The 24,009-nt window shown below is 39.3% G+C and overlaps 1 protein-coding gene across 1 annotated transcript in view; it reads right to left on the bottom strand.

Moving 5' to 3' along the window:
• Window positions 1-24,009, bottom strand: part of xpnpep2 (X-prolyl aminopeptidase (aminopeptidase P) 2, membrane-bound) — a 77,869-nt gene that overhangs the window by 26,611 nt on the left and 27,249 nt on the right. Inside the window, exons 8-15 of the mRNA XM_055643744.1 lie at window positions 23,275-23,421; window positions 21,472-21,573; window positions 20,543-20,624; window positions 14,096-14,291; window positions 12,051-12,140; window positions 10,867-10,976; window positions 10,013-10,090; window positions 308-379 (exon numbers count right to left, since the gene is read on the bottom strand). Of these exons, the coding sequence (XP_055499719.1) occupies window positions 308-379; window positions 10,013-10,090; window positions 10,867-10,976; window positions 12,051-12,140; window positions 14,096-14,291; window positions 20,543-20,624; window positions 21,472-21,573; window positions 23,275-23,421 (877 nt within the window). The remainder of the gene's footprint in view (window positions 1-307; window positions 380-10,012; window positions 10,091-10,866; window positions 10,977-12,050; window positions 12,141-14,095; window positions 14,292-20,542; window positions 20,625-21,471; window positions 21,574-23,274; window positions 23,422-24,009) is intronic.

The following is a 24,009-nucleotide window of genomic DNA, read 5'->3' as shown; positions in this document are numbered from 1 at the left end:
GGCCCGAAACGTTGCCTATTTCCTTCGCTCCATAGATGCTGCTGCACCCGCTGAGTTTCTCCAGCTTTTCTGTGTAACCTTGGCTATAGTCACTGATGATTCTGTGTTGTTGTTTTAAGATAAATTCACAGATTTTGATCATGCCTCAGTTTTTCACATAAGCAGGTGACCTTTTATTGCTGAATCTACACTGCAGCACAGATACGGTAAATCTTTACCAACATGAATTATTTCTATCATATAAAAATGAGATTAGCTGAAGATGGATTGGTAATTTATACAATCATTTGTGGATGTTGAAACTTACAGGTACTGTCCTCCAGAATCAACCAAGTACATCTCATCTGGTGTCAGCTTTCTTTGGTTTTCTTCATTGGGACTAGCCAAAAAAATGAATAAGACATTATCGACACTGGTAACTGTGATCCAGGAAAACAACCTCAGATTTGAACAATGAGTTTAAACTGCATTAAAATATGGTAGCATACTTTTTGAATTTCTAGGAAATGCATGTTTCCTCCTCTACATCCTCAAAATATTGAAATTGAGACATTAAATGGTACTCTTATTCTAATTCAACAGACACATTTCTGGCCCTCTTTGTTGACATGCCATGGCATTACCGCCACTGAACCCATCTGAATAACAGACATAAAATGATGGAGTAACCCAACAGGTTAGGCAGCTGCTCTGGAGTAAAGGAATAAGTGATGTTTCAGGTCGAGACCCTTCATCAGTCTGTCTTGACCTGAAACATCACCTTATCCTTTTCTCCAGAGATGCTGCCTGACCTGATGCTGAGTTACGCCAGCATTTGTGTCTATCTTCGGTGTCAACCAGCATCTGCAGTTCCTCCTTACAACATTTGCATAACATCTCAGGTCTGCCTTTATCTAGAACTTAATAGGGCCAGCCATGAAAGTACAGTAGCTCCAAGAACACATTGCAGACTGGGTATCCTTTGCCCCATCCAAATCTTTTGCAGAATCAATGAGCTGGGATGGAATAGCTTTCACCTTTCTCCAGTTCCAACAACACTCAGGAAGTTCAGTGTAAGCAGTAGCTTCATTGTCATTCCATTCATTGTGTTAAATATTCACTCTGTCTACCACTAGGTTGTGGTAGCACTAGGTGCATTAAGGCACTAAGGTTGCAAGACTGGAAGGTAAGATAAGTTTTGGCAAATTGCGTTGGTGTATTTTGCCAAAGATATTCTTACCGTCTAACCTCATAAACTCTACCACTTAAAAGGCTGCAGTCATTAGGAAAAATCACCATCTACAAGTTCATCTCCAAGTCACGCATCATTGTGACCTGGAAATACCGAATTGTTCCCTTTTTCTTCCTGGATTTGAATTCTGGACATTACTATCCAAAAGCAATATGTTGTTATATTACTCACAAGGACTAAGGTTCAAACAAACAGCTTATTACCACCCTCTCAACAGTAATAATAAATAGACACCAAATCTATTGCCAGGGATGCTATAACATAAGAATGAATGAAATAAATTCATGGAATTTTAATGCTTAATTCTATTATTAACTCGATCTGCTAATAACCATTTTCAAACCCAATTTCAATATCATCTATTATAGATATCTGTTGATGTGATACGATGAGGAAGTGTATCTGAGGAACCTACACAAAATGCATACGCTTCTTTTTGTCTTTCACTATGTGTTTGTTTTGAATTTGATCACAACTTCTTTGAAAGGCCAGTATTTCACTTTTGTATGCCTACCACAATGCTGACTAACCACCTAACATCTGAACTTTGCCCTTATCGTGTTAAAACAACATTGAAATAGTGCCTGAAAGTGAAATTTCCCCTGGTTCACAACTACAGTGAACCTAGTATGACGGCAAACAATTATTGGCCATGGGAGCAAGGAACTGACTTCATGACAGTGGTGTTTCCAACCATCATTGATTGTCCAGGACTTTCCACAAATGGAAAGTTTACATTATTTTCTATCAATTTAGCACCTACAATAAATCACTGGGATTATTTTGAGCTATTTAGTAAAGATATGTCCTCTTTATTCTACTTTAAAAAATATCTGGCAAGTGTTTGCATTGCCAACACATAGAAGGCCGCAGACCAATTGCTGGTAAATAAGATTAGTATAGATGTGTATATAGTATAAGATTAGTATAGATGTGTACTTTATGGACAACATGGACATTGTGAGCCAATGGGCCTATTTCTGTGTTGTATCACTCTGGTTTAGTCAGTTGGGAATGAGGGTTAAAGAATGGAAAATCGAATTTAAGTATGACAAGTATGAGGTGTTGTACTTTGGTACAACAAACCAAGGTAGGACAAGGTAGTAGAGCCCTGGAGAATTTTGCAGAACGGAGAGATCGAGGAGTACAGGTGCATGGTTCCCTGAAAATGGCAAGTCAGGTGAATTGTGTGGTGAAGAAATCCTTTGGCATGCTTGCCTTCATTGGGAAAGGTATTGAGTACAAACATTTGGAACATAATGGTGCAGTTGTAAAAGTTGTTGGTGAGAACACACTATAGTATGCAATTCTGGTTGCCTAGCTATAGGAAGGAAAAGTGTCTGGAAGTTGAAAAAAGGTGCAGAAAAGATTTACAAGAATGGTGCCTGGGCTTGAGACATGAGATATAGCACGAGGTTGGATAATATGGGATTGTTTTATTGCAATGTAGGAGATCAAAGGCGTAACCTTATTTAGGTGTACAAGATCATGAGGGATATGCATAAAATAAACACTCACAGAGTAGAGGTTTCTGAAACTCAAGGGCATAGGCTTAAGGTGAGAGGGGAGAGATTTAAGAGGGACCTTAGGGGCAACATTTTGACCCAGATGGTAGTCTGTATCTGGAATGAGTTGCCAGAGGAAGCTATAGAAGCAGATACAATTACAACTTTAAAAATATATTTGGACAGATATCTGGTTAGGAAGAGTTAGGAGGTTGATGAGCCAAATTCAAGGAAATAGGAATATCCCAGCATGTCAATGTGGTTCTCATGGACAAGGTGGGCTGAATGCCCTGTACAGCTCTTTGACTCTGTGATTTACTGCCCATGATATAATTTGTTGCCCAAGTGTTGCAAAGTTGTATAAAATGTCTCAGAGGTAATAAAAACGTTGACTTCCATGCAAACTAGGCCAACCACAAATCACAAGAGATAATATCAGCAAGAGATAATATTCCTCTTCTAACAGAAAAATGTGGAATGTACATTTTACTCCTTATGATTAATAGCCTATGAATTATCTTGCAGGAAGTGCTCAGAAATATCCAATTTCCAAGGGTGTAAATGCATTAGAGGACTATTTATTATCAGAAAACAAGCATTCTCACACTTTTAATTAAAAAGAAAGTCATCAACCCCTTTTAAATGTATGCGTTACAAATTTTAAACATTTTGACCACTTTAGTTAAAAAGTGCCCCATGAAAATATGCATGAGGGTCGGGGATTTTTTTTTAAGCTGTTTAAGTTAATTGCTTTGAAAGTTAAGATTAGAATTCAACCATTGACCTCCAGATTCATTCTATTGTGACAGATGGGGAGATGGTTTAAGGTTAGAATAACTTCATCTATTTTGGTTACTGGCAAGGCTAAAAACTTGTCAAACCTAAGTGGAATGATATTTAGTGCATATTAAAGTAAGAGTATATTAGGGAAACATAAAAATTAGCTTTTCTTTTATTTCAACAGTTCTTTGATTTTATGGGACATTATGGGCAGGTTGCACTGCTGTTGCTCCCATTTTCTAAAACTACTTTTTAGTTGCTATGATATTCTCTTTTTTTAATCTTCCTTTCCATTATTGTTTAAAAGTCCAAAGGCAAATTATTTTAAATGTCAAGTTGCAGAGGTCAGATTTTCTGTTCTTTTGATGATTCCTGCGTAGCATTGGTACAGTGGAGAGAAAATCAGTTTTAATTAATGCTGGAGCCTTGAGATAGACACAAAAAGCTGGAGTAACTCAGTGAGTCAAGCACCATCTCTGGAGAAAAGGACACGGTGACGTTTCATGTTGACACCCAATGTCACCTATTCCTTTTCTCCAGAGATGCTGCCTGACCCGCTGAGATACTCCAGCTTTTTGTGTCTACCTTCGGTGTAAACCAGCATCTGCAATTCCTTCCTACACTATTGATTAACGCTGGATTTGGCAGGAGCAGAGGCGAGGGAGAAGAATGGGTGTGAACGTCATCCTCTGTTGCATGCACTAAATATTTTAAAAGTAATGTATGCACATGCAAGTTTGTTTCAGAAGTTCAATATTGTTGAAATAATGAGATCAAATTTTGAAAGGTGAGTTTAACATGCATATTTTATCTCTCTATATATGCCTAATATTTTCACATGGATTGAACCCCACCACACTGACTATTGACATATATATTTGGATATTCACGTAGCATTGGTACAGTTTTGCTACAATTTTCCTGCTTGGCCTCAACCCTCAATGTCATTAGACTTTCTAATTTCCAGAGACCTGGGACATTTGGCCAACTTACTTCATGTTAAAAGCAATGTAGGGTGAAACAGTGGCACAGCTGGTGGAGCTGCTGCCTCATAGTACCAGAGACCCAGGTTTAATCCCCACTTCGGGTGTTGGCTGTGTGCAGTTTACCCATTCTCCCTGTGACCTCTGGGTACTCCCGTTCCCTCCCACATCTCAAAGACGGTTGTAGGTTAATTGGTCTCTATAATTGTCCCTGATGTGTAGAGTGTGGATGTGAAAGTGAGATAACATAGAACTAGCTTGAACGGGTGATTAATGGTTGGGGTGGACATGGTCTGTTTTCATGCTGTACCTCTAAACTAATTGACTGTTAATCTTTCATGACATATTTCCACTAACCGCTCTTGTCAGTCCTTCAGAGGACTATTAAGGGCCACGTGCTTCAAATTATAGCAACTCACCTGTTTAATGTCTCTGGTGCAATTGTAGATTTATGTGACAGTTGGCAATTATGTGCTTTGTAACATAGTGTATTTTATCTAATTACCCATAGTATCAGTAATGGTTAACCAAGGTCTAAAGCGGAAGCTCAGAGGGGATAGAGCCTTTTCTGTTGCTGCCCCGGCACTCTGGAACACCTTGCCGCTGCAGATCAGACAGGCCCCTTCACTGTCCATCTTTAAATCCTCCCTAAAAACTCACTTTTATTCACTGGCTTTCGACACTGGCTGAGACATTGTTCCTGTTTTAGTGCTTTTAATGTCTTTTAATTTTTACTGTTTTTATAGTCCTGTCGTCTTAATGGTTTTAGTAGTTTGTAATAACTTTTTGTTGACTTCCCATGTACAGCACTTTGTGGTAACTGATGTTGTCTAAAAGCGCTTTATAAATAAAGTTATTATTATTATTATTATTATATCATCTAGTTAGTATATTAAAAAAGAACATTAGTTTCTGTCTTATGCACTTTCCATACTGCTGCCATTAAACTCTGTCATATTCCAAAAAGATAAAGAAAAGTATGACAACTGAGATCGAGGACTAATCTGGTAGGGAGAGGGGATGTGAGCTCACTAGAACATGGTTAGAGATTTTATTGGGACTTGGGCCAGGATGGGTTTAGACAATGGAGGCTGGTTTGGATTGTATTAGCTTGGGTGGGCACAGTGGCACAGCGGTAGAGTTGATCCCTTACAGCACCCGAGTTCGATCCTGACTAGGGGTGCTGTCTGTTCGGAGTTTGTACGTTCTCCTTGTGACCGAGTAGTGACCAGGTTCTCCCTGTGACCAGGTGCTCCAGTTTCCACCCACTTTCCACAGATGTACAGGTTTGTAGGTTAATTACTTCTGTAAATTGTCCCTAGTGTGTAGTACTCTGCATGTGTACGGGTGCTTGCTGGTCAGCAGGGACTTGATGGGCCGAAAGGGTTGTTTCCATGCTGTACTTCTAAAGTCTAAGATAAAGCTGGCAGAAAATCTCTACCTTACTGAGGGGAAGTGGTGAGGGGAGGGAAGAAGGGGATGGTTGGAACTGTGTGGGGGCAGTGCTCAGAAATGTTGGGGGGGAAATCAGTGAGTTAGGGAATTGCAGGGGCAGGTGGAGGGATTTGTAGTTAAAGATCATCTATGTATGAGTGGATTGGAAGTGAGGGTTGGTGCCTGTGTAGAAGGTAAGTAGATCATTGCCCAGCCTAGGCCAATATTGTGTTAGTAGTTGCCTTAAAAATACCCAAATGACTGACAGTCATAGGACCATATGAATATGAACTTTGTTCCTTTGGTCCATGGGAGAAAGGGTGCTATTTGATGCATGACATTATGTAAGGTGCACAAGAAAATATTTTCAAGTGCAGAGTACAGAAAGAAACAGCGCTAACAACCTAATTTCTGGGTCTGCATTGATAAGGTTGAAAATTAGCTCATAAATATTGTTCAAAATATTCAAATATCCAGCTTACGGCAGGAAGAGGCACTAGAAATAAACAGCAACACAGGTATCAAAATCCTCATTATTTTTTGAAATTGCAATTCATAATCAGGTAAACTAGTACTAATGATTAACAAAGTCATTTAAATAATTTATTCCTAATGTTTTCATCTATAATTGTCCTTTACTTACAGCACCAAAAGTGACTATCAGGGCAGAATAGAAGTATAAAACGTATATAATTGTGATAAGCAAGACTAAAGATATAGAGTTAGAATCATTTGCAGTATTGTGTGCAGTTCTGGCTGCCCCATTAAAGGAAGTATTTGGAGGCTTTGAAGAGGGTATTCATTTTAAAGCGGTGATCCATAGGTTCTTGATTAGTAAAGGTGTCAAAGTTTATGGGGGGGATGGCAGAAGAATGGGGTTATAACCATATAACCATTTAACCATATAACAATTACAGCACGGAAACAGGCCATCTCGACCCTTCTAGTCCGTGCTGAACACATAATCTCCCCTAGTCCCGGGTTAGGAGGGGAAAATAGATTAGCTATGATTGAATGCTGGAGCAAACTTGATGGGTCAAATAGCTTATATCTGCTCCTACAGTATGTCTGAATTTATGTATGATAGTGACATGCAAATGGCTATTAAAGGGGCACATGGGGCTGGAGGAACATGGATCACATGCAAGCAAGGAAGATAAGTTTAACTTGGCATCATGTTTGTCACAGATCTTATGTGTTGAAGAATCTGTTCCTGTACTGTACTGTTCTATCTTATTTGGCTCATTGAGTAACGGTAAACCTTGAATATATTTTGATCCAAAGGTTCAAATCCATCTTAAGAAGTGCGAAAAATATACAAAGAATCAAGGGTAAAAGAGAATACACCATGATTGTAATACATCAAAGCTGGTGCAGCAATAGCCCTGCAGTCGGTGAGAAATCTTTGCAAATAGGAAAGTAACCAAAGATAATTGATAGACCAAAATGCTGGAGTAACTCAGCGGGACATGCAGCATCTCTGGAGAGAAGAAATGGATGACTTCACCCATTCCTTCTCTCCAGAGATGCTGCCTGTCCCGCTGAGTTACTCCAGCATTTTGTGTCTGTCTTTGGTGTAAACCAGCATCTGCAGTTCCTACGCAAAGCCAATTGATAATTGGCTAGAAAGTAACATAACTTGCATCCCAAGCAAGGTTTAAAAAATGTTGGCAGGTGGCAGGACAAAAAATGACTGCCAAATTGTGAACAGTTTCATAGAGGTAGGCCCACAAGTGAGTGACCTTGGAGAGAAACTTCCCAGGTACATTTACAGGTTTGAGAACACTGCTCGTCTCCTTCCCAACATCACTTGTCATCTGGCGCCATCTGCAGGGGATATGTCATGTCCAGTAATAGACAGGTTGATCAGACACAAGGTGCTGGAGTAACACAGCAAGTCAGGCAACATCCCTGGAAAAATATGGATGGGTCACGCTTCGGGACGAGAACCTCCTTCAGATCAGACAGGATCACCGAATTACACCGTAGATAGGACCTGGTAGAATTCCACAGCAGACAGGACCGTACGGAGTTATACAGCAGACAAGACCTTGCGGAATTACACTTCAGCAGGCAGGACATTGCCATCAGAGCCCAGGGAGTTGGCAAGCGGGATCACATTTTCAGATGAAGACAATGTAAGTGTGATCCTAATCAGCCAAGTACAGGCTACCTTTTACATGTCGGCTGGTGGTGTGAAAAGTACTGTCTGAAAGGGTGGAAGCAAACTCATGTCAGTGACTTTGGGAAAGAGAGCATTTGAAGGGGGTAAACATGCCTGTGAGGAAAGAGCAGGGAACTGGGATTAATTAATTCTACCACAGAAATAATTGAAACTGAAAAGCTTCCCTTGGATTTAAATCATTCTATGATTAAAAAAAATAGTGCAAATTTGGTTAAGAAATAGCATAGTTTGATTTGACGATAAAATGAGCTGAATATTACCATGGTTGCACTTTTGGTAAGGCTTGCACCTGCCTGTGGTATTTTTAAGGCATTTTTTTAATTGTAATTTGTGGCCAGTGCATCATGCAAACGGCAGGTGCCCTTTGACAAGTGCCTGGAACCTGTTTGAACAGGGCAAACAACTTGGTCTCTTTCAACAATCAAATTGAAGATTTTGCAATGAGCAGTGTAAAATGTGATCCAGGAAGTGTGAATTAGACGTTCTAATTCAAAAGCAAATTGTGAGCAGGTAGACAAAATAGTGGTGAAGAAATGAGATTTCAAAACTAATTTACGGTGCCAGGAATGTTGTTTGGATGTACATCGAGCCCTGTCCCTGAAGTCCCTCCCTCCCCCTCCCCCTGTGAGGTTATGAAAGCTGGAAACCTTGGGTTGAGGAGAGAAAGGTCGAGTTGTATCTGTTGTGAAAGTTATCAATGACATTCAAAGGTGTTTGGTAGGCTTGCCTTCATTGGTCAGGGTATTGAGTGCAGCAATTGAGACATCATGTTACAGCTTTATAAGATGGCGGTAAGGACACATTTGTAGTAACGTGCAGAGTTCTGATCGCACTGCTGTAGAAAGCATGTCATTACATTTGAAAGGCTGTAGAAATGATATACGAGAATGTTACTGGGTCTGGAGGCTCTGTCAGCTGAGTATTTCCCCCTTGGTGAGTAGGAGGCTGAGGTGTAACTTTATAGTGATATATAAAATCATGAGGGGCATAGTCTTTCCCCAAGGGTAGTGAGGGAAAATATTTGCTAGGGATCTGAGAGGTAACATTTTCTCACACAAGGAATGTGTATCTGGAGCGAGCTGTTAGAGGAGTGACGGAGGTGGGTGCAATTGCGACATTTAACAGAAATGTGAAAGGCCTCTTATAAACAAAAAAGGTTGGGAAGAATATCAGTTCAGTTTAGTTTAGTTTGTTGTCACGTGTAGCGAGGTACAGTGAAAAGCTTATATTGTGTGCTAACCAGTCAGCATAAAGACAATACATGATTACAATCGATCCATTCACAGTGTGTATATATACATGATAAGGGAATAACGTTTAGTGCAAGTAAAGCCAGCAAAGTCCGATCAAGGATAGTCCGAGGGTCACCAATGAGGTAGATAGTAGTACAGCACTGCTCTCTGGTTGTGGTAGGAGGATTCAGTTGCCTTATAACAGCTGGGAAGAAACTGTCCCTGAATCTGGCAGTGTGCGTTTTCACACTTCTATACCTTTTGCCTGATGGTAGAGGGGCGCAGTGACCAGGGTGCGACCTGTCCTTGATTATGCTGCTGGACCAAGTAACCATATACTGCTGGAAATGGGCCAGGTGCAGGTAAGTGGGACAGCTTGATCAGGCCATTTTGTTCAGTATGGATGAGATGGGCCAAAGGACCTGTTTCTGTGCTGTATAGCTTCATGCCTATGACTTTATGTGCCCAACTTTGGGATGTTTCAGTTCAAATCACTGAAGCTGCACTTACCTTCTGAGCTGGCAGCTGCAGCCAACAAGATATGGCTAGTGTGGAAACACAATGCTAATGAATCATACCTGTTGCCGTACTGAGCTGATCAAGTGGTCTCGTCAGAATCAGTTAATTATTTATCCTGACAGCCCAGGTTCCTGTCCACTGACCTGTAGTGTGCAAGAGCTGCATTCAACCCACTGGCTGAGATGGTCTCGAAGCTGGGCCCTTTGGAATGATTCTGCTCACTGTAAAGGTGCAGGAGAAATCAATCCTCAGTTTTAGTACTGATTGTTAACGTGATGATAACACAGTAAAATTATTTTCACTTATCCAAGATCTGAACATTTTAGTTGATAATTATGGGACTTAGAAGTTTCATTCATTTACATGAGATTCCTCTGATCACTATTTTAAATGGGTGATGACAATACATTAAGATAATTCAAATATTGTATTGTGGTACAATAGTAGGTAATTTTAATGGTAGCGTTACCACCACTCGATTCTGGGATTATACTGATAACATTACAATCATTTTTTTTTTCTCTTGGAGCTAAAGATTAAGGCCTCTCAGAAATGTCTCTCATAAAAAGTAAAAACTGAAACATATCACAGTGGGATGAGAGTTTAGACTTCACAAGATATAGTCTGTGCTTTCATACTGGCCTTTCATGTATTTCCATAAAACAAATGATCACATTGCAAATTATAGGATTCGTTATCTCCAATGCTTTTTCGTAGTTATAATATCTCAGTAAAATAAAATATGTGCAAAGATTTTTTTTGGGTATATTGAGCCTTCTACAGATTGAAGTAAGGTCCCAACCTGAAATATCATCTATCCATTTTCTCCAGAGATGCTGCCTGACCTGCTGAGTTACTCCAGCATGTTGTGTCTATCTTTGGTATAAACCAGCATCTACAGTTCCTTTTTTAAATATTTTAGTGCTACTATTCAAACTGGGGATCATCCAATGCACATACATTGTATTTCTATATAAAGTTTATGTAAGATTTTTACCTGCGCAACTTGTTTAAGTAATGTGCACCTGAGAGTTCAGTCTCGGTTCCTTTTGGAATAGTTTTTTCCAGCCACACAAGGTAACTAATGACAGCGACTGCATCACGCACCTGAGGAAAATAGCAGCTATAAAGGCAAGTATATCATAATTATCCCAACCTTTCCTATCCCCTAAAGGAATACCAATATTGTTATCACATAGTCTCCTACTATCAACAACAACACAATCACAATCCCGCTCTCTCAGTCCAGAATTGAAATGGACTTTTCCAGCTCTTTAATGGCTTCCTCTTATGCATAGAAATTACTCTGACCAATTTAGCAATCTGTTAGTAGAGGCAGGATCTTAAAGTGTGGAAAAAGGCCCTTTGGCCCAACTTACCCACACTGGCCATCATATCCCATCTACACTAGTCCAACCTGTCTGTGTTTGGCCCATATCCTTCCATACCTGTCCTATCCGTGCACCTGTCTAAATATTTCTTAAATATAAGTAGTTTACCAGACTTTAAAATAACGCACACTGCAATTTTTACATGTGAATTCATCAAATCATTCATCAGCAAGTATCGCTGAAAATAACTTCAAAGCACCCTCCTCTCCCATCCGTTGTTTTTCTGGGTGGATTTGATTTGGATGCAGGCAATGCATCATTGAAGTTGAATCATAAAGACAAATAGTTTTGCTGGGATTATCCCGTTGTGAATACTTCCTCTGTTTCAGCTGTTTTGTGAAAGTAATTTATACTGGTTATGGACACATCTAATTTCCCAAGCAGGATTTCAGTTTTACACATAATTCATTGACTTGTTCATTAAGTACAAAACAACAAAAAGGTCAGTAACCTTAAGGTATTGATTAGGGTGCAACCTGACTTGAACCCCTGATATAAACTGATATTTCAGTATTGTACTCAGGGGAAAATGGCTATAAGTATATTCAGTTCAAAGTAAAATAAATTCATACTACTTTTAGTTTTGGTAAGGTTGTTTATGAGTAGAAATTAAATTTCTTTACCAGTCTCTAGTAAAATCGATTTGCATTGATTAATTATTTGGCCTAATAAATGTGTCCCTTAAACACCATCATTTATCATTACTGATACATGCACAGAATTGACATGGCATCTTGGAATTTAGATCCCAGCTCAACCACCCTAGTGGCTTCGGTCATTTTGTACTTACATGGGCTCTTTTCATCCCTTTCTGCTCCGTTGCATCCTTAGTAGCCTTGGAAATCTGAACTGGAGAGTACTTATCAATTACTAATTTTGACTGCAAAAAATGGGAAATTACATCAGTTACTGATTTTCAGACTTATCACCGTGAGGTAGAATTCGTAATTTTTAAACTAGAAATGAATTAGCATGAAACTTTTTTTTCTATTGAATGGAAATGAGAACAAATCTGAATCCAAATATTTTTTTTCATATTATTTCAAAATATTTGTTAGTTTGCAGTCTTGAAGCATATGTAATGTTAATGTGAACATTACTTATTACCATAAGGCTGTCACCCTATTAAGAATTGTGACATTTGATGAACTGCTCTTTGGGCTGCATCAAAGTTTATAGATGGTTCCAAAGACAGCTTGTGAAGAGCTCTTGAATGTTACATGTTGAATTCCTTGTGCCAAACTTTAGACTTTTATACAATGCAGAAACAAGCCCTTTGGCCCACTGAGTTTAGCGAATAGGAAGGCATTATATCAAATGCTTTAGTGGAAGAACTGGGTATCTTTTATATTATTGTAGAAACTAATTATTTCCAAGAAAATAATTCATTTATACCTATTCTGTGAAGTACTGTTCATGTATTAAGTGCCAGTAAATTATTATGTGACTGAATGAGAAGAGGATCACAATTTATCTTTGGGGACATTAGAGGTAGAACATGGAGCACATTGAGAAACCATTGCTGGAGATGCTTGTTGATGGGTAAGAATAGTTAAGGACAGGTCTATTGCTCTTGGTGAATCTGGCGAATTCATTCTCCCAGACAGCGTGGTGGCCAAATCACTGGATATTTTTAAAGCAGAGATTGGTAGGTTCTTGGTTAGTAAGGTTGTCAAAGATTATGGGGAGAAGGCAGGAAAATGGGATTGAGAGGGAAAAATAGATCAGCCATGATTGAATGGGGATTCCGACTCAATGGGCTGACGCTCCTATGTCGCATGCTATTGCACTGATCTATATAAAATAATGTTTGTAATCAACAGTGCTAAAGACTGCAGAGATATTGAAAATGTCAAGATTACAGCAAATATTACAGTACATGTGGGTTTTGATGAATGATTATTAACCTGAAATAGTTTTTTTTTTAATATTATAAAATTCAGAAGCTAGAAATAAAGCCAGAAAATTTTGAAAATATTCATAGATCATGCAGAATCTTTGGAAAGAAAAAAAGAGTTAATGTTTCAGGTCCGAGACCCTAGCTGAAAAAGGGCCATTATTGTGAACCTTCTGAATTTTGTAGTCGGTGGGGCAGTACTCTGCATATCGCCAACTTGGACAATTTTACATTTTTATCAAGCCAATTAACCTACAAACCTGGGTACACAAAAATGCTGGAGAAACTCAGCGGGTGCAGCAGCATCTATGGACTGAAGAAGGGTTTCGGCCGGAAACGTCGCCTATTTCCTATTTCATAGATGCTGCTGCACCCGCTGAGTTTCTCCAGCATTTTTGTGTACCTTCGATCTTCCAGCATCTGCAGTTCCTTCTTGAACAACAGCCTACAAACCTGTACGTCTTTGGAGTGTGGGACGAAACCGAAGATCTCGGAGAAAACCCACGCAGATCACGGGAAGAACATACAAACTCCATACAGACAGCACCCGTAGTCGGGATCGAACCCGGGTCTCTGGCGCTGCATTCCCTTGCTGTAAGGCAGCAACACTACTGTTGTGCAGGTTTGTAGGTTAAAGGACCTCTGTAAATTTCTGATGAGAAAGTGGGATAACATAGAACTAGCGCGAATGGGTGATGGATGGTCAGTGTGGACTGGGTTGGCTGAAGGACCTGTTACCATACTAAACTAAACTAAACGCCTGGATGCTGCAATCAACTACCATTTCAACTCGGAATACTACAGGAGAAAGATGATGGTGAGAAATTTAGTTAAGAGGAGAGTGAACAGTGATCTCAATATTGCAAATATTCAGGAAGTAGAAAGTATATTCAGTTTGTATTTGCAGAAGGATTTATTGAAAAATGCATTGAATTTACCTCAGGAATGACTTTATAAACACTATAGGTTGTGTACTCTTGACCAATCCAGATGGTAACGTTTCCTTTAGCATATTCTTCCACATTTTGTTGGATTTGGTCATAGGGCTTCAGTTGAACGCACTCAGCTGTGGTACAATGCGCATTCAAGTATTCTTTAATGTCTGGAGGCAGTCGTGATTCATTCACAAACAGTCTGGTCATTAAAATATAAATTCAGACAACAAAAAGGACACAATGCATCAGTTTTAACCTGTTAGTTAGATCATTTATATATGTTGTAAATTGTCTTATTTGTTTATATTAATACCTTATCCTTGCCTCAATACTTGTACACATACATACAATAGTTTTCAGTACAGTAGTGACCAGAAACATTTAATTTTCCAAGATTAAATGAGCTGAGCCAGTGCTTTCTGCTTTTAATTTAGTTTACAGATACAGCATGGAAACAGGGCTTTTGGCCCACCAAGTCCACGCCAACCATCGATCACCCATACACTAGTTCTATTTTAACCACCTTTTGCATACTATAGGAGCAATTTGCAGAAGCCGATTAGCCTAAAAACCTGCACATCTTCGGAATGTTGGAGGAAATCCACACAATCACAGGGAGAACCTGGGTCCCTGGCGCTGGGAGGCAGGAACTCTACTGCTGTGCCACTGTGCTCCCATTGATTATATATTGAATCAATTTTGAATTGTTGTATGCCCAAACACAGAGAAAAGAATGACATAGACATTGTTTGAACTTATTGGAGGGTAAACCATCACAGTGATGTCAAACTAATGGATTACCTGAAATGGGAAGAAAATAAGAATTAAGTGATAATTTTTCACATCTTTTGTGTGTTCTTAATGTGACATCCTCTCTCCATGCCCAGATTATAAATAGTTAAGTGTAAACAATAATGCAAAGCAGCACTATTCCAATGCACTGTTATAATGCAGGGAAAGTGATTAAAATTCAAATTGCAGATGTGGGAAATTTGAAATAAGTTCTGAAACTGCTGGAAATAAACGGGCAGATCAAGCTGCATCTGTGGAACTGATGGGATGTCTGTGACATAAAATGTTAACTCATTTCCACTTCCCACAGTTGCTGCCTGACCAATTATGGCATTTTCTGTTTTCCTTACCCTCTATAGAAACCATCTCTTGAACATTGTGATTCAGCCTGTGAAGACCTTGGGCATCAATGTACAGGAGTCTATTGTTCCCAGACAGAACATGAATGTGGTCTCTACTTTGATCCAGATGGGGGGTGGGGGGGAAGAAGATACATGAGCTATTCTTGTTCAAATTATTGTTCAATGTGGAGAAGGAGGCAGGTTATGTCAGAAAAGGATTAATACAGTTACCTCCTCTGGCTGTTTGTGCATCTTCCAACATGCCTTATCCTCAAGCGGGAATGAGGGAAAAATCAAACGGTCATTTCCAAAAATGGTATTGTAACATATAATTCCAGAATTTAATAAGAACACCTTCATAGCGCCAGAGACCCAGGTTTGATCCTGATCTTAGGTACTGTCTGTGTGGAGTTTGCTTGTTTTCCCTGTGAGTACGTGCGTTTCCTCTGGCTTCCTCCCCATATCAAAGATGTGCAGATTTGTAGCTTAATTGGCCTCTGTAAATTGCTCCTAGCGTGTAGGGAGTGGATGAAAAAGTGGGATAGCATATAACTAGTGTGAATGGGTGATCGATTGTCGGCATGGACGGTGAGTCAAAGAGCTTGTTTCCATGATGAATCTCTAAACTAAATAATGAAACACTGTTATCCAGCCATTGGTTATTCCAGGCCATAAGCACCCAGCAGGATTCTGTAACCCAACTATTTTGTTCCATTACTGCAGATCGGCGCTTTCAAGGAAAACATTTTACACAAGCAAGCATCATCAAAACACCCTTTGGATAGGGCAAACGTAGGTTTCTAGTGATGGTACTAAGATATAAAGAGCTTTGCCCAAGACTGCAAAGATCGCAGAGAAATATGGATGCACCACACAGATCAGACTTCCCACCATATAGACTTCATCTATACTTCACATTACCTCAGAAAAGCAGCTAACATAATCAAAGCCTATTCCGACCCCAGTTATTCCTTCTTCTCCCTACTCCAATAGGGCAGAAGATACAGATGCTTGACAGTGCAAATCACTAGACTCAGGGACAGGTTCTTCCCCTCTGTTATTAGTACTCTGAACATTCCTTCCATTAGCTAGGGAACTGGCCGATTCACTTTTACTGCTTTGTGGACATTGAACTTTGTCTCTGGCACTGTTGTGCCGCAATGCTGAGAACTATAGTTTGCACTCTGTAACTTCCCCTTTGCTCTACCTATTACACCTGAGTTTGACTTGATGATATTTATGTATAGCATATAATTTGATTGAATAGCATCAAAACAAAGCTTTTCACTGTACCTCATTACACATGACAATAATAGAACAAACATAAATTAAAATATTAGTTTCACATTGGTGTGGAGATATTTATTGGATAGGGTTTGGGAAAGAAGAACAACCTTCTATTACCACATACATAAGATATCCCAAAATGAGGGGGCACTATTTGAAGTGGAAGAAATTGTGAAAATGTTGGTTTAAGAATTCTAGTGCACCCAAATGGTGTGCAATTTAAACATTGGAGTAGAATGTTTTTGGCCCACAACTATACACTAAAGGCACACTCAAGTCTTGTACTAAAAGCCTGAGGCTTGAAACATCCGTGAAATTATGCTGCACCTTTCTGCAATAGAAAATGTGACTACGTTGTAGAGATTGTAGGTTGTGTAGGGGACAGGATTGAGGAGAGTGGAAAGAGAGAGCCTAGACTAGAGGACAAAGATTGGGTTGTGGGGTTAAGTTGCTGAGAAAGGTAAATGTCTGTTTGGTGGAGAGTGGGCGGGTGGTGATGTTCACTGAAGATTAGATCTATGAGGCAAGGATCAGACTGGAGATCTCCACTGAAGATCAGGCCTGGGATGTGGAATATTTGACAAGGTTTAAGGGTGCCGATGAGGTAATTGGCCTTGGGGATTGCTGGGATAGGTGCCTAGTCTAATTGAAGTATTAGTGGGAGAACTATTGTTGGGGGTTAGGAACTGTGGTCTCAAGGTAGTGGAGAGGGCATTATTTAGGGGATCATGAAGGATCAGAATGTCAAAAGATCAGGGTACCAAAATTGTGGTTTGTAGGGAGCAGTGGGATGTTTGGATTGGTACTGGGTTGAGTATCAAGAAGGATTGAAGGTAAGGATGGGGCTGGTCTTGCAAGAATCCCTATCCAGTATAGCATTAGTTTATCCAGTATAGCACAAAGAGCTGGATAAACACAAGTCCATTCTTCAGACAAGGGTCTCGACCCAAAACGTCACCTATTCCTTTTCTCCAGGGATGCTGTCTGACCGATTGAGTTACTCCAACTTTTTGTGCCTATCTATGGTTTACTATAGTTTAAACTCATTGGTTTAAACCAGCATCTGAAGTTTCTTCCTACACATTAGTAAACCATAGTTGGCTTGGGAGGCTCAAACAACGGTTGTTGTTGGAGCAGCTTAGACCAAGTCCCCATGCAATGATCTAAAAATGGAAATAATATCTTCCTCTTTGTGAAGGGTGTGGTCTCTGGCTGGGATATGCAAGGGTGACTCATACAGTCATGTATATGGTCACATTTCTGGAATGAAACAATGCATAGAAATGTTGCTATTGCACAACATGGTAATTAAAATTAATTTTCAATTGCATAATGCTGTAAAGAAAAAATATATGCTAGTGAATTTCTAAGGCGTGATGTCTTATTTATAAACACTGACTAGCAATGAATGGTTAAAGATTAAACATTGGTTCCGCAAGTTACTTTGGTGAAGTAATGTGCTGACTAAATAAAGAGTAATCAGTAGATGTATACTCAAATTTCCAGAAACTGTCGATGAGGGTGAATATAAAATATTACAGAATAAGCTAAAAACTTATAGGATTCGGGCAATGTATGGAGAACTGACTAGTTAACAAAAATCAGGGATTAGGGTAAAAGGGGAATTATCAGGTTGCAGGCAGTAACTTATCTCTCCACATCACTGTCTATATCTCTCGTTTCCCTTATCCCTAACCAGTCTGAAAACGGGTCTCGACCCAAAACGTCACCCATTCCTTCTCTCGAGAGATGCTGCCTGTCCCGCTGAGTTACTCCAGCTTTTTGTGTCTATCTACGAGTTAATTGCCACTGTATTTCAGTGATGGATCTTCAAATATTTGCAATTTATATTAGTTACTTAGATGAATGGATCATTGCTGATGTTGTCGAATTTAGTTTTGGCATGAGGTAAATAGTGAGAAGATTGCAGAGCCTGTAGTGATAAATTAAACGGGTGGGCAAAAGTTCACACATGGAGTATGATATTGGCAAAAACAAGCTTATTCATTCGCCTTGTAAGGATGGCTGCAGGCAATGACACAATTTCATATAAGGGATTAAGGTACCAATTAGACTATCTAGAGACCCATCTAGAGAAAATAATGTTCTCCCTTTTTTAACCAGAAAATATTACTTTAAATGATCAATATTGAGCATGTAAACTAGCAGTTTGCACCAGGCCCTCTTCCTTGGCGTAACCGATAAGCCTCTTTTAAGTTCTTTCCATAGCCTAAAGTGATGCCAAAACAAAGCATTCTAATGAATCACCCCGTCTATGGAGTAAAGTATCCAATACATCTTGCCTTGCCCCTTCACGGTCAATAAAGGGGAATTCCAGGACCCTCTGCTCATACTTCATATCTTGTTTTGCACTATTTCAAACTTTTTGTATTAAATCAGATCTGCCATTTTTCTACTCTATTCAGGCCCTCCCAGACCAATAATAACTCTGCCAGCTTGAGAAGTTAAATTTGAATTTGGTAAATCTAGAATAAAAAATTCTGGTATTAATGATAACGCCCATGGGTTTGTCAAATAAACCAAGATAGATTACTTTAGGGAAGTACATCTGCTGTCCTTATTCAGGCTGAACTCAGTGTCTCTCCAGAACTATAACAATGTAGGTGATGGTACCTGAAATAACTTAGAAAACCTCTGCTGAAGTCAGTTAGGAATGGTCAATAATTACTGGCCGAGCTGAAGATTTCCACAACTTTTGCGTGAATTAAAAAAAAATACTATTTACTCTGAGACATTGTTTTCTATTGAGCTCAGAATTCAAAGGGACCCTCCCCACCACCTACAATGTTCTCTCCTGTATGCACACCTTTCTGATCTGGAAATATGTTGCTATTTCTTCAGTATCGCTGGGTATGAATCCTAAACTCCCCACTGAATAACACAGTGAAAGTTCCTTAAAGCACCTTTGTTCAAAGAGATGGCTCACCAATAAATCTAGGCTGTTGTAGCAATAACAGCACCCTTTGCATAAATGCAGAAACATGTTCTACTAAACACCATTTACAGCAACACCCAGTTTTCTATAGGGCACAAAGTCCAGGCTTGCATTGATCATGTCAATTGGGGATGTCGGGGTGGAAGTTGCATTCCCCACCCTTTTATGCCCTCATGACTAATCATTACGGAAGTAATTAATGATTAACTTCTATGTGTGTACAATATTTCAGTTTTTATGCCACTTTGATGCACATCATTAGCGTGTTGCTACGGCATACACATGGACAATGCCGAATCCATACAGTGACCATTATGGACGTTAAAGCATTATTGTGAGTGTTGTGTGTGTGTGCTTAATGCACTTAATTTGGTACTTTTAATGCAGTAATTCCTGTGCAAAATTTTGGTTGTTTGTAAGTTTTGTTCAGTTGCTTGATCATTTTTAGCTCAAAACAAAACACATCAGGTGCTGGAGTAACTCGGGACATAGATAGATAACGTTTCAGGCCCGGGCCCTTCTTCAGACCAATTGTTGTAGGGAAGGGAAAGAAAGCTGGTAGCGGGTGTGGAGGCTCCCTTTGAATTCTGAGCTCAATAGAAAACAATGTCTCATAGTAAATAGTAATTTTTTTTCACAGGTTGTAGTGATGCAAAGCCTGGCAAGTGATAGGTGGACACAAGTGAGGGGGGTTTGATAGACAGATAGGTGGACAAAGGATAGAGATGAAAAGGAGACAACAGGATGTGAGATAAGAGGAGTGAAATGTGAAGCCAGAGGATGGGTTATGGATGGAAGGATTATATGGTTTATATGGTTATATGGATGGAAGGAGACGGGAGGAAGGGGAAAGGGGTGGTGGGATCGTCAGCTTTCTCCCCCCCCCCCCCCCACCCACCATCACATCAGTCTGAAGAAGGGTCCTGATCCATATCCTCCAGAGATGTTGCCTGACATGCTGAGTAAGGTCAGCATTTTGTGTGCATTTTATTTTTGCAAGTCAGCATCTGCAACTCCTTATATCTCTACTTTTAACTCAAGTTTAGTTTAGCTGTGCCACAGTGTGAACATTACCTTATCCAATCTGCAGTCAACAATGTGTAAGATTCGAAGAAAGGATTGTATGGAATGTCGTTCCCTCGTAAGTTGAACAGCCCTGGATGAAAACGTACAGGAAACATTATCTTAATAACAAGTAGTATTTGCACAATTGTTAGAATTGATATATCATGTATTTGCTTTTGCAAATTTTTAATTCTTATCCCCTTCTACAGAGAATGCCTTAGTTGATCCTATCCTTTTAGCGACACGGACGGAGACCAATCAGCCCATCAGCTCATTGCTGGTTCCAAGGGAGCAATCCCATTAGTCACATTCCCTGTTTGCATATTTTCCCTATTATACCCACAACTTATACCTTCTTATACATGCACATCAATATACCTTTGATTTTGTCCTACATTAACCTATGCTAAGGAGTAATTTACACTCGCCAATTGACCTGCCAGCATGTCTTTGGGGTGTGTGAGGAAACCAACGTGATCACAAAGATAACATGGAAAATAAACCCAGACAGCACCCAAAATCAGAATTGGAACTGGGTCCAAAGATTCTGATAGAAATCAAGTTACTATGCAAAAGTAGTCAGCAGTAAAATTTGTTCTAATAATAGAATGATAATTAGAAAAATGTTATGAAATGCTGTATTCATTAAAGGGAAGTAAATTTAACCACTTAGTATAAGAAGTCAAATTGCAACGTCACTTATCCATGTCCTCCAGAGATGTTGCCTAACCCAATGAGTTACTCCAGCATTTTATGTTCCTGCCAGATTAAAGCTCTGTATACATTAACATCGTGTATAAATTCAAGCCCCACCACAGGATATTTATTCATTCACCAAATGTTCTACATATCCAAAGCCCGCATTTGTTCATCATAATTTATCTCAATTTTTTTTCTAAACTGAGAAAAATATATTTATCTAAAGGAATAGCTCTCACATGCACTTTCATCCAGTGCTGAGATTAACAGTGCCGTTGGCTGGTAAAGGTTATTTTTCATCTCTGCACGGATTTCTTTCACCTTTTCTTGCCATGTTCTTCCTGCAATACAATGTACAAATGATTAAAAGCTCCCACTCCTGTATGTATTTGCATTTCAGTACAGTCAGGTCTTAAAATGAAAGGGTTGCTCTCAAGCAGGTCTTCATCTTAATTCCATATTTTATTATTTGGGAAAAGCTTTCATGGACCAGAACATAAACACATACAAGGTAAGTTATATTTGAATCAATCACTCATGTAGGGAAAGGAAAAACTTACAAACCTTTTTAAATGTCTTAAAGATAATTTCATTGATGATGGTCCTTTATATGAAGATATTTTTCCAGAGAGCATCTAATTTTACCTTCACCAGTTATTTTGCACAATATTCAGTATATGAGTAAAGAGGTTCTTCTGCAGTTGTATAGGGGTCTGGTGAGACCTGGTGAGGCTTCAGGTAAAGCAGTCAAGAGGAAAAAAAAATACTGTTTCCATGTAACCTCCCTGCAGTAATTAGATACTATTGGACCACATCTGGAGTATTGTGTACAGTTTTGGATACCTAATTTCAGGAAGGACATCCTTGTGATTGAGGCAGTGCAGCGTAGGTTCACGAGATTGATCCCTGGGATGGCGGGACTGTCATATGAGGAAAGATTGAAAAGACTGGGCTTGTAGTCCCTGGAGTTTAGAAGGATGAGGGGGATTCTTATAGAAACATATACAATTATAAAAGGACTGAACAAGCAAGATGCAGGAAAAATGTTCCCAATGTTGGGCGATTCCAGAACCAGGAGAAAGTCTTAGAATAAAGGGGAGGTGAGAATTTTTTTTTTCACCCAGAGAGTTGTGAATTTATGGAATTTCCTGCCACAAAGGGCAGTGGAGGCCAAGTCACTGGATGGATTTAAGAGATAGTTAGATAGAGCTCTAGGGGCTAGTGGAGCCAAGGGATATGGGGAGAAAGCAGGCACGGGTTATTGATAGGGGACGATCAACCATGATCACAATGAATGGCGGTGCTAGCTCGAAGGGCCGAATGGCCTCCTCCTGCACCTATTTTCTATGTTTCTATTCCTATTCTGTGTATTTTTATTTGAGATACAGTGTGGAAACAGGCCCTGTGGCCCACCAAGTCCACACAGACAATTGATCACCTGCACAAGTTTTGCATCCTACACACTAGGGGCAATTTACAAAAGCCAATTAACCTACAAACCTTCACGTCCTTGGAATGTGGGTAGAAACCAGAGCACTAAGAGAAAACCCACATGGTCACAGGTAGAACGTACAAGCTCTACACAGACAACACCCGTAGTCACGATCAAACCGGGGACTCGGTGCTGTGAGGCAGCAGTTCTACCATTATGCCACCGTTGCTTAGTGTGGAGTATTTGTTTCAGGAATCTGGCATCACATAAGATCAAACCTAAGTTCACCTACATGCGGATAAGCTGTCTTCCAGAGTTTTTCTGATGCTCAATGGCTCAGCAAATTTCCCAGCTTGTGCAGAAACTTGAGGTAACTTTGAAGTCACTGTGAAACACAGCACAGAAACAGGCTTTTGGCTCACCTCACCTAGTGCTAACTGCTCATTAAACTCCTGTTAGGTTGTTTGCATCTGACTTGCCTTTGGATGCCAAGGGGTACATTTCATAATTATGTCTTTACAGGTTAGAGCTAAAATGAATTTTGTTTTAAAAATTAGTCAAAAAAGTAAGAGTATCGTTTTCATCCATAAAAATGAAAGAAATAATTTACCGAGGAATTCAGAAGGAATTTTAAAAATATTGTCTGTCGGTTCAGGTGGTCGTTCTTCACCCCAGATAATATCTACTAAGTTGGATTCTTTGGAAACAAATTGTCGTTTGCCTTGAACCAAAGCCTTTTCATAACTTATCCACAGGTCTGTTTAAAAAAAAAAATCACAATGTATTAATTGCTCTGAAAATATAGAGTAAATGTGTCTTTATAGTGGAAAATAAAATCAAGAAAATTGACAACACTTTATCACAATGTTCATTGCAAGTGCATTACATTCTGGAGTATCAAGGCAAAGCTAGAGAAAAGGCAACAATTCTTTTGTTTTTGAAGATTTTCACTGTTCCTGTTAGGTTTGTGTACTGGAATTGTTAATGTCTCTTGAATCAACAAGGTGGAATTGCAATTTTAGATTTCTTTTCTGGCATAACACATCTCACATGAAGACACTCCTTCATCCTAATTACTAACTATGACATTTTATCGTCATGCTATTAAATTCAATGATATACCTTAAATTGTCCTCAATATTTTTATTTTAATGTATCAACTTCAAACATCACCATTGATGAAATCACAGGATATATTTCACACACTTTTATTGCCACTATTTAACGTGAGATCATCTAGTGGAGTATTCCATATATAACAGTCTGTCACTCCTTTCTCCCATTCTCTTCTCTTTTTTTTTATGAGGATATTGCCATTTGCAGAAACATAGTCTCAAAGATAATG

Source organism: Leucoraja erinacea, chromosome 12 (genome assembly GCF_028641065.1).
Source record: "Leucoraja erinacea ecotype New England chromosome 12, Leri_hhj_1, whole genome shotgun sequence".
Classification (NCBI taxonomy): Eukaryota; Metazoa; Chordata; class Chondrichthyes; order Rajiformes; family Rajidae; genus Leucoraja; species Leucoraja erinaceus.
Note: the sequence above shows the minus strand (reverse complement) of the source record. Positions and strands in the feature narration are given on the sequence as shown.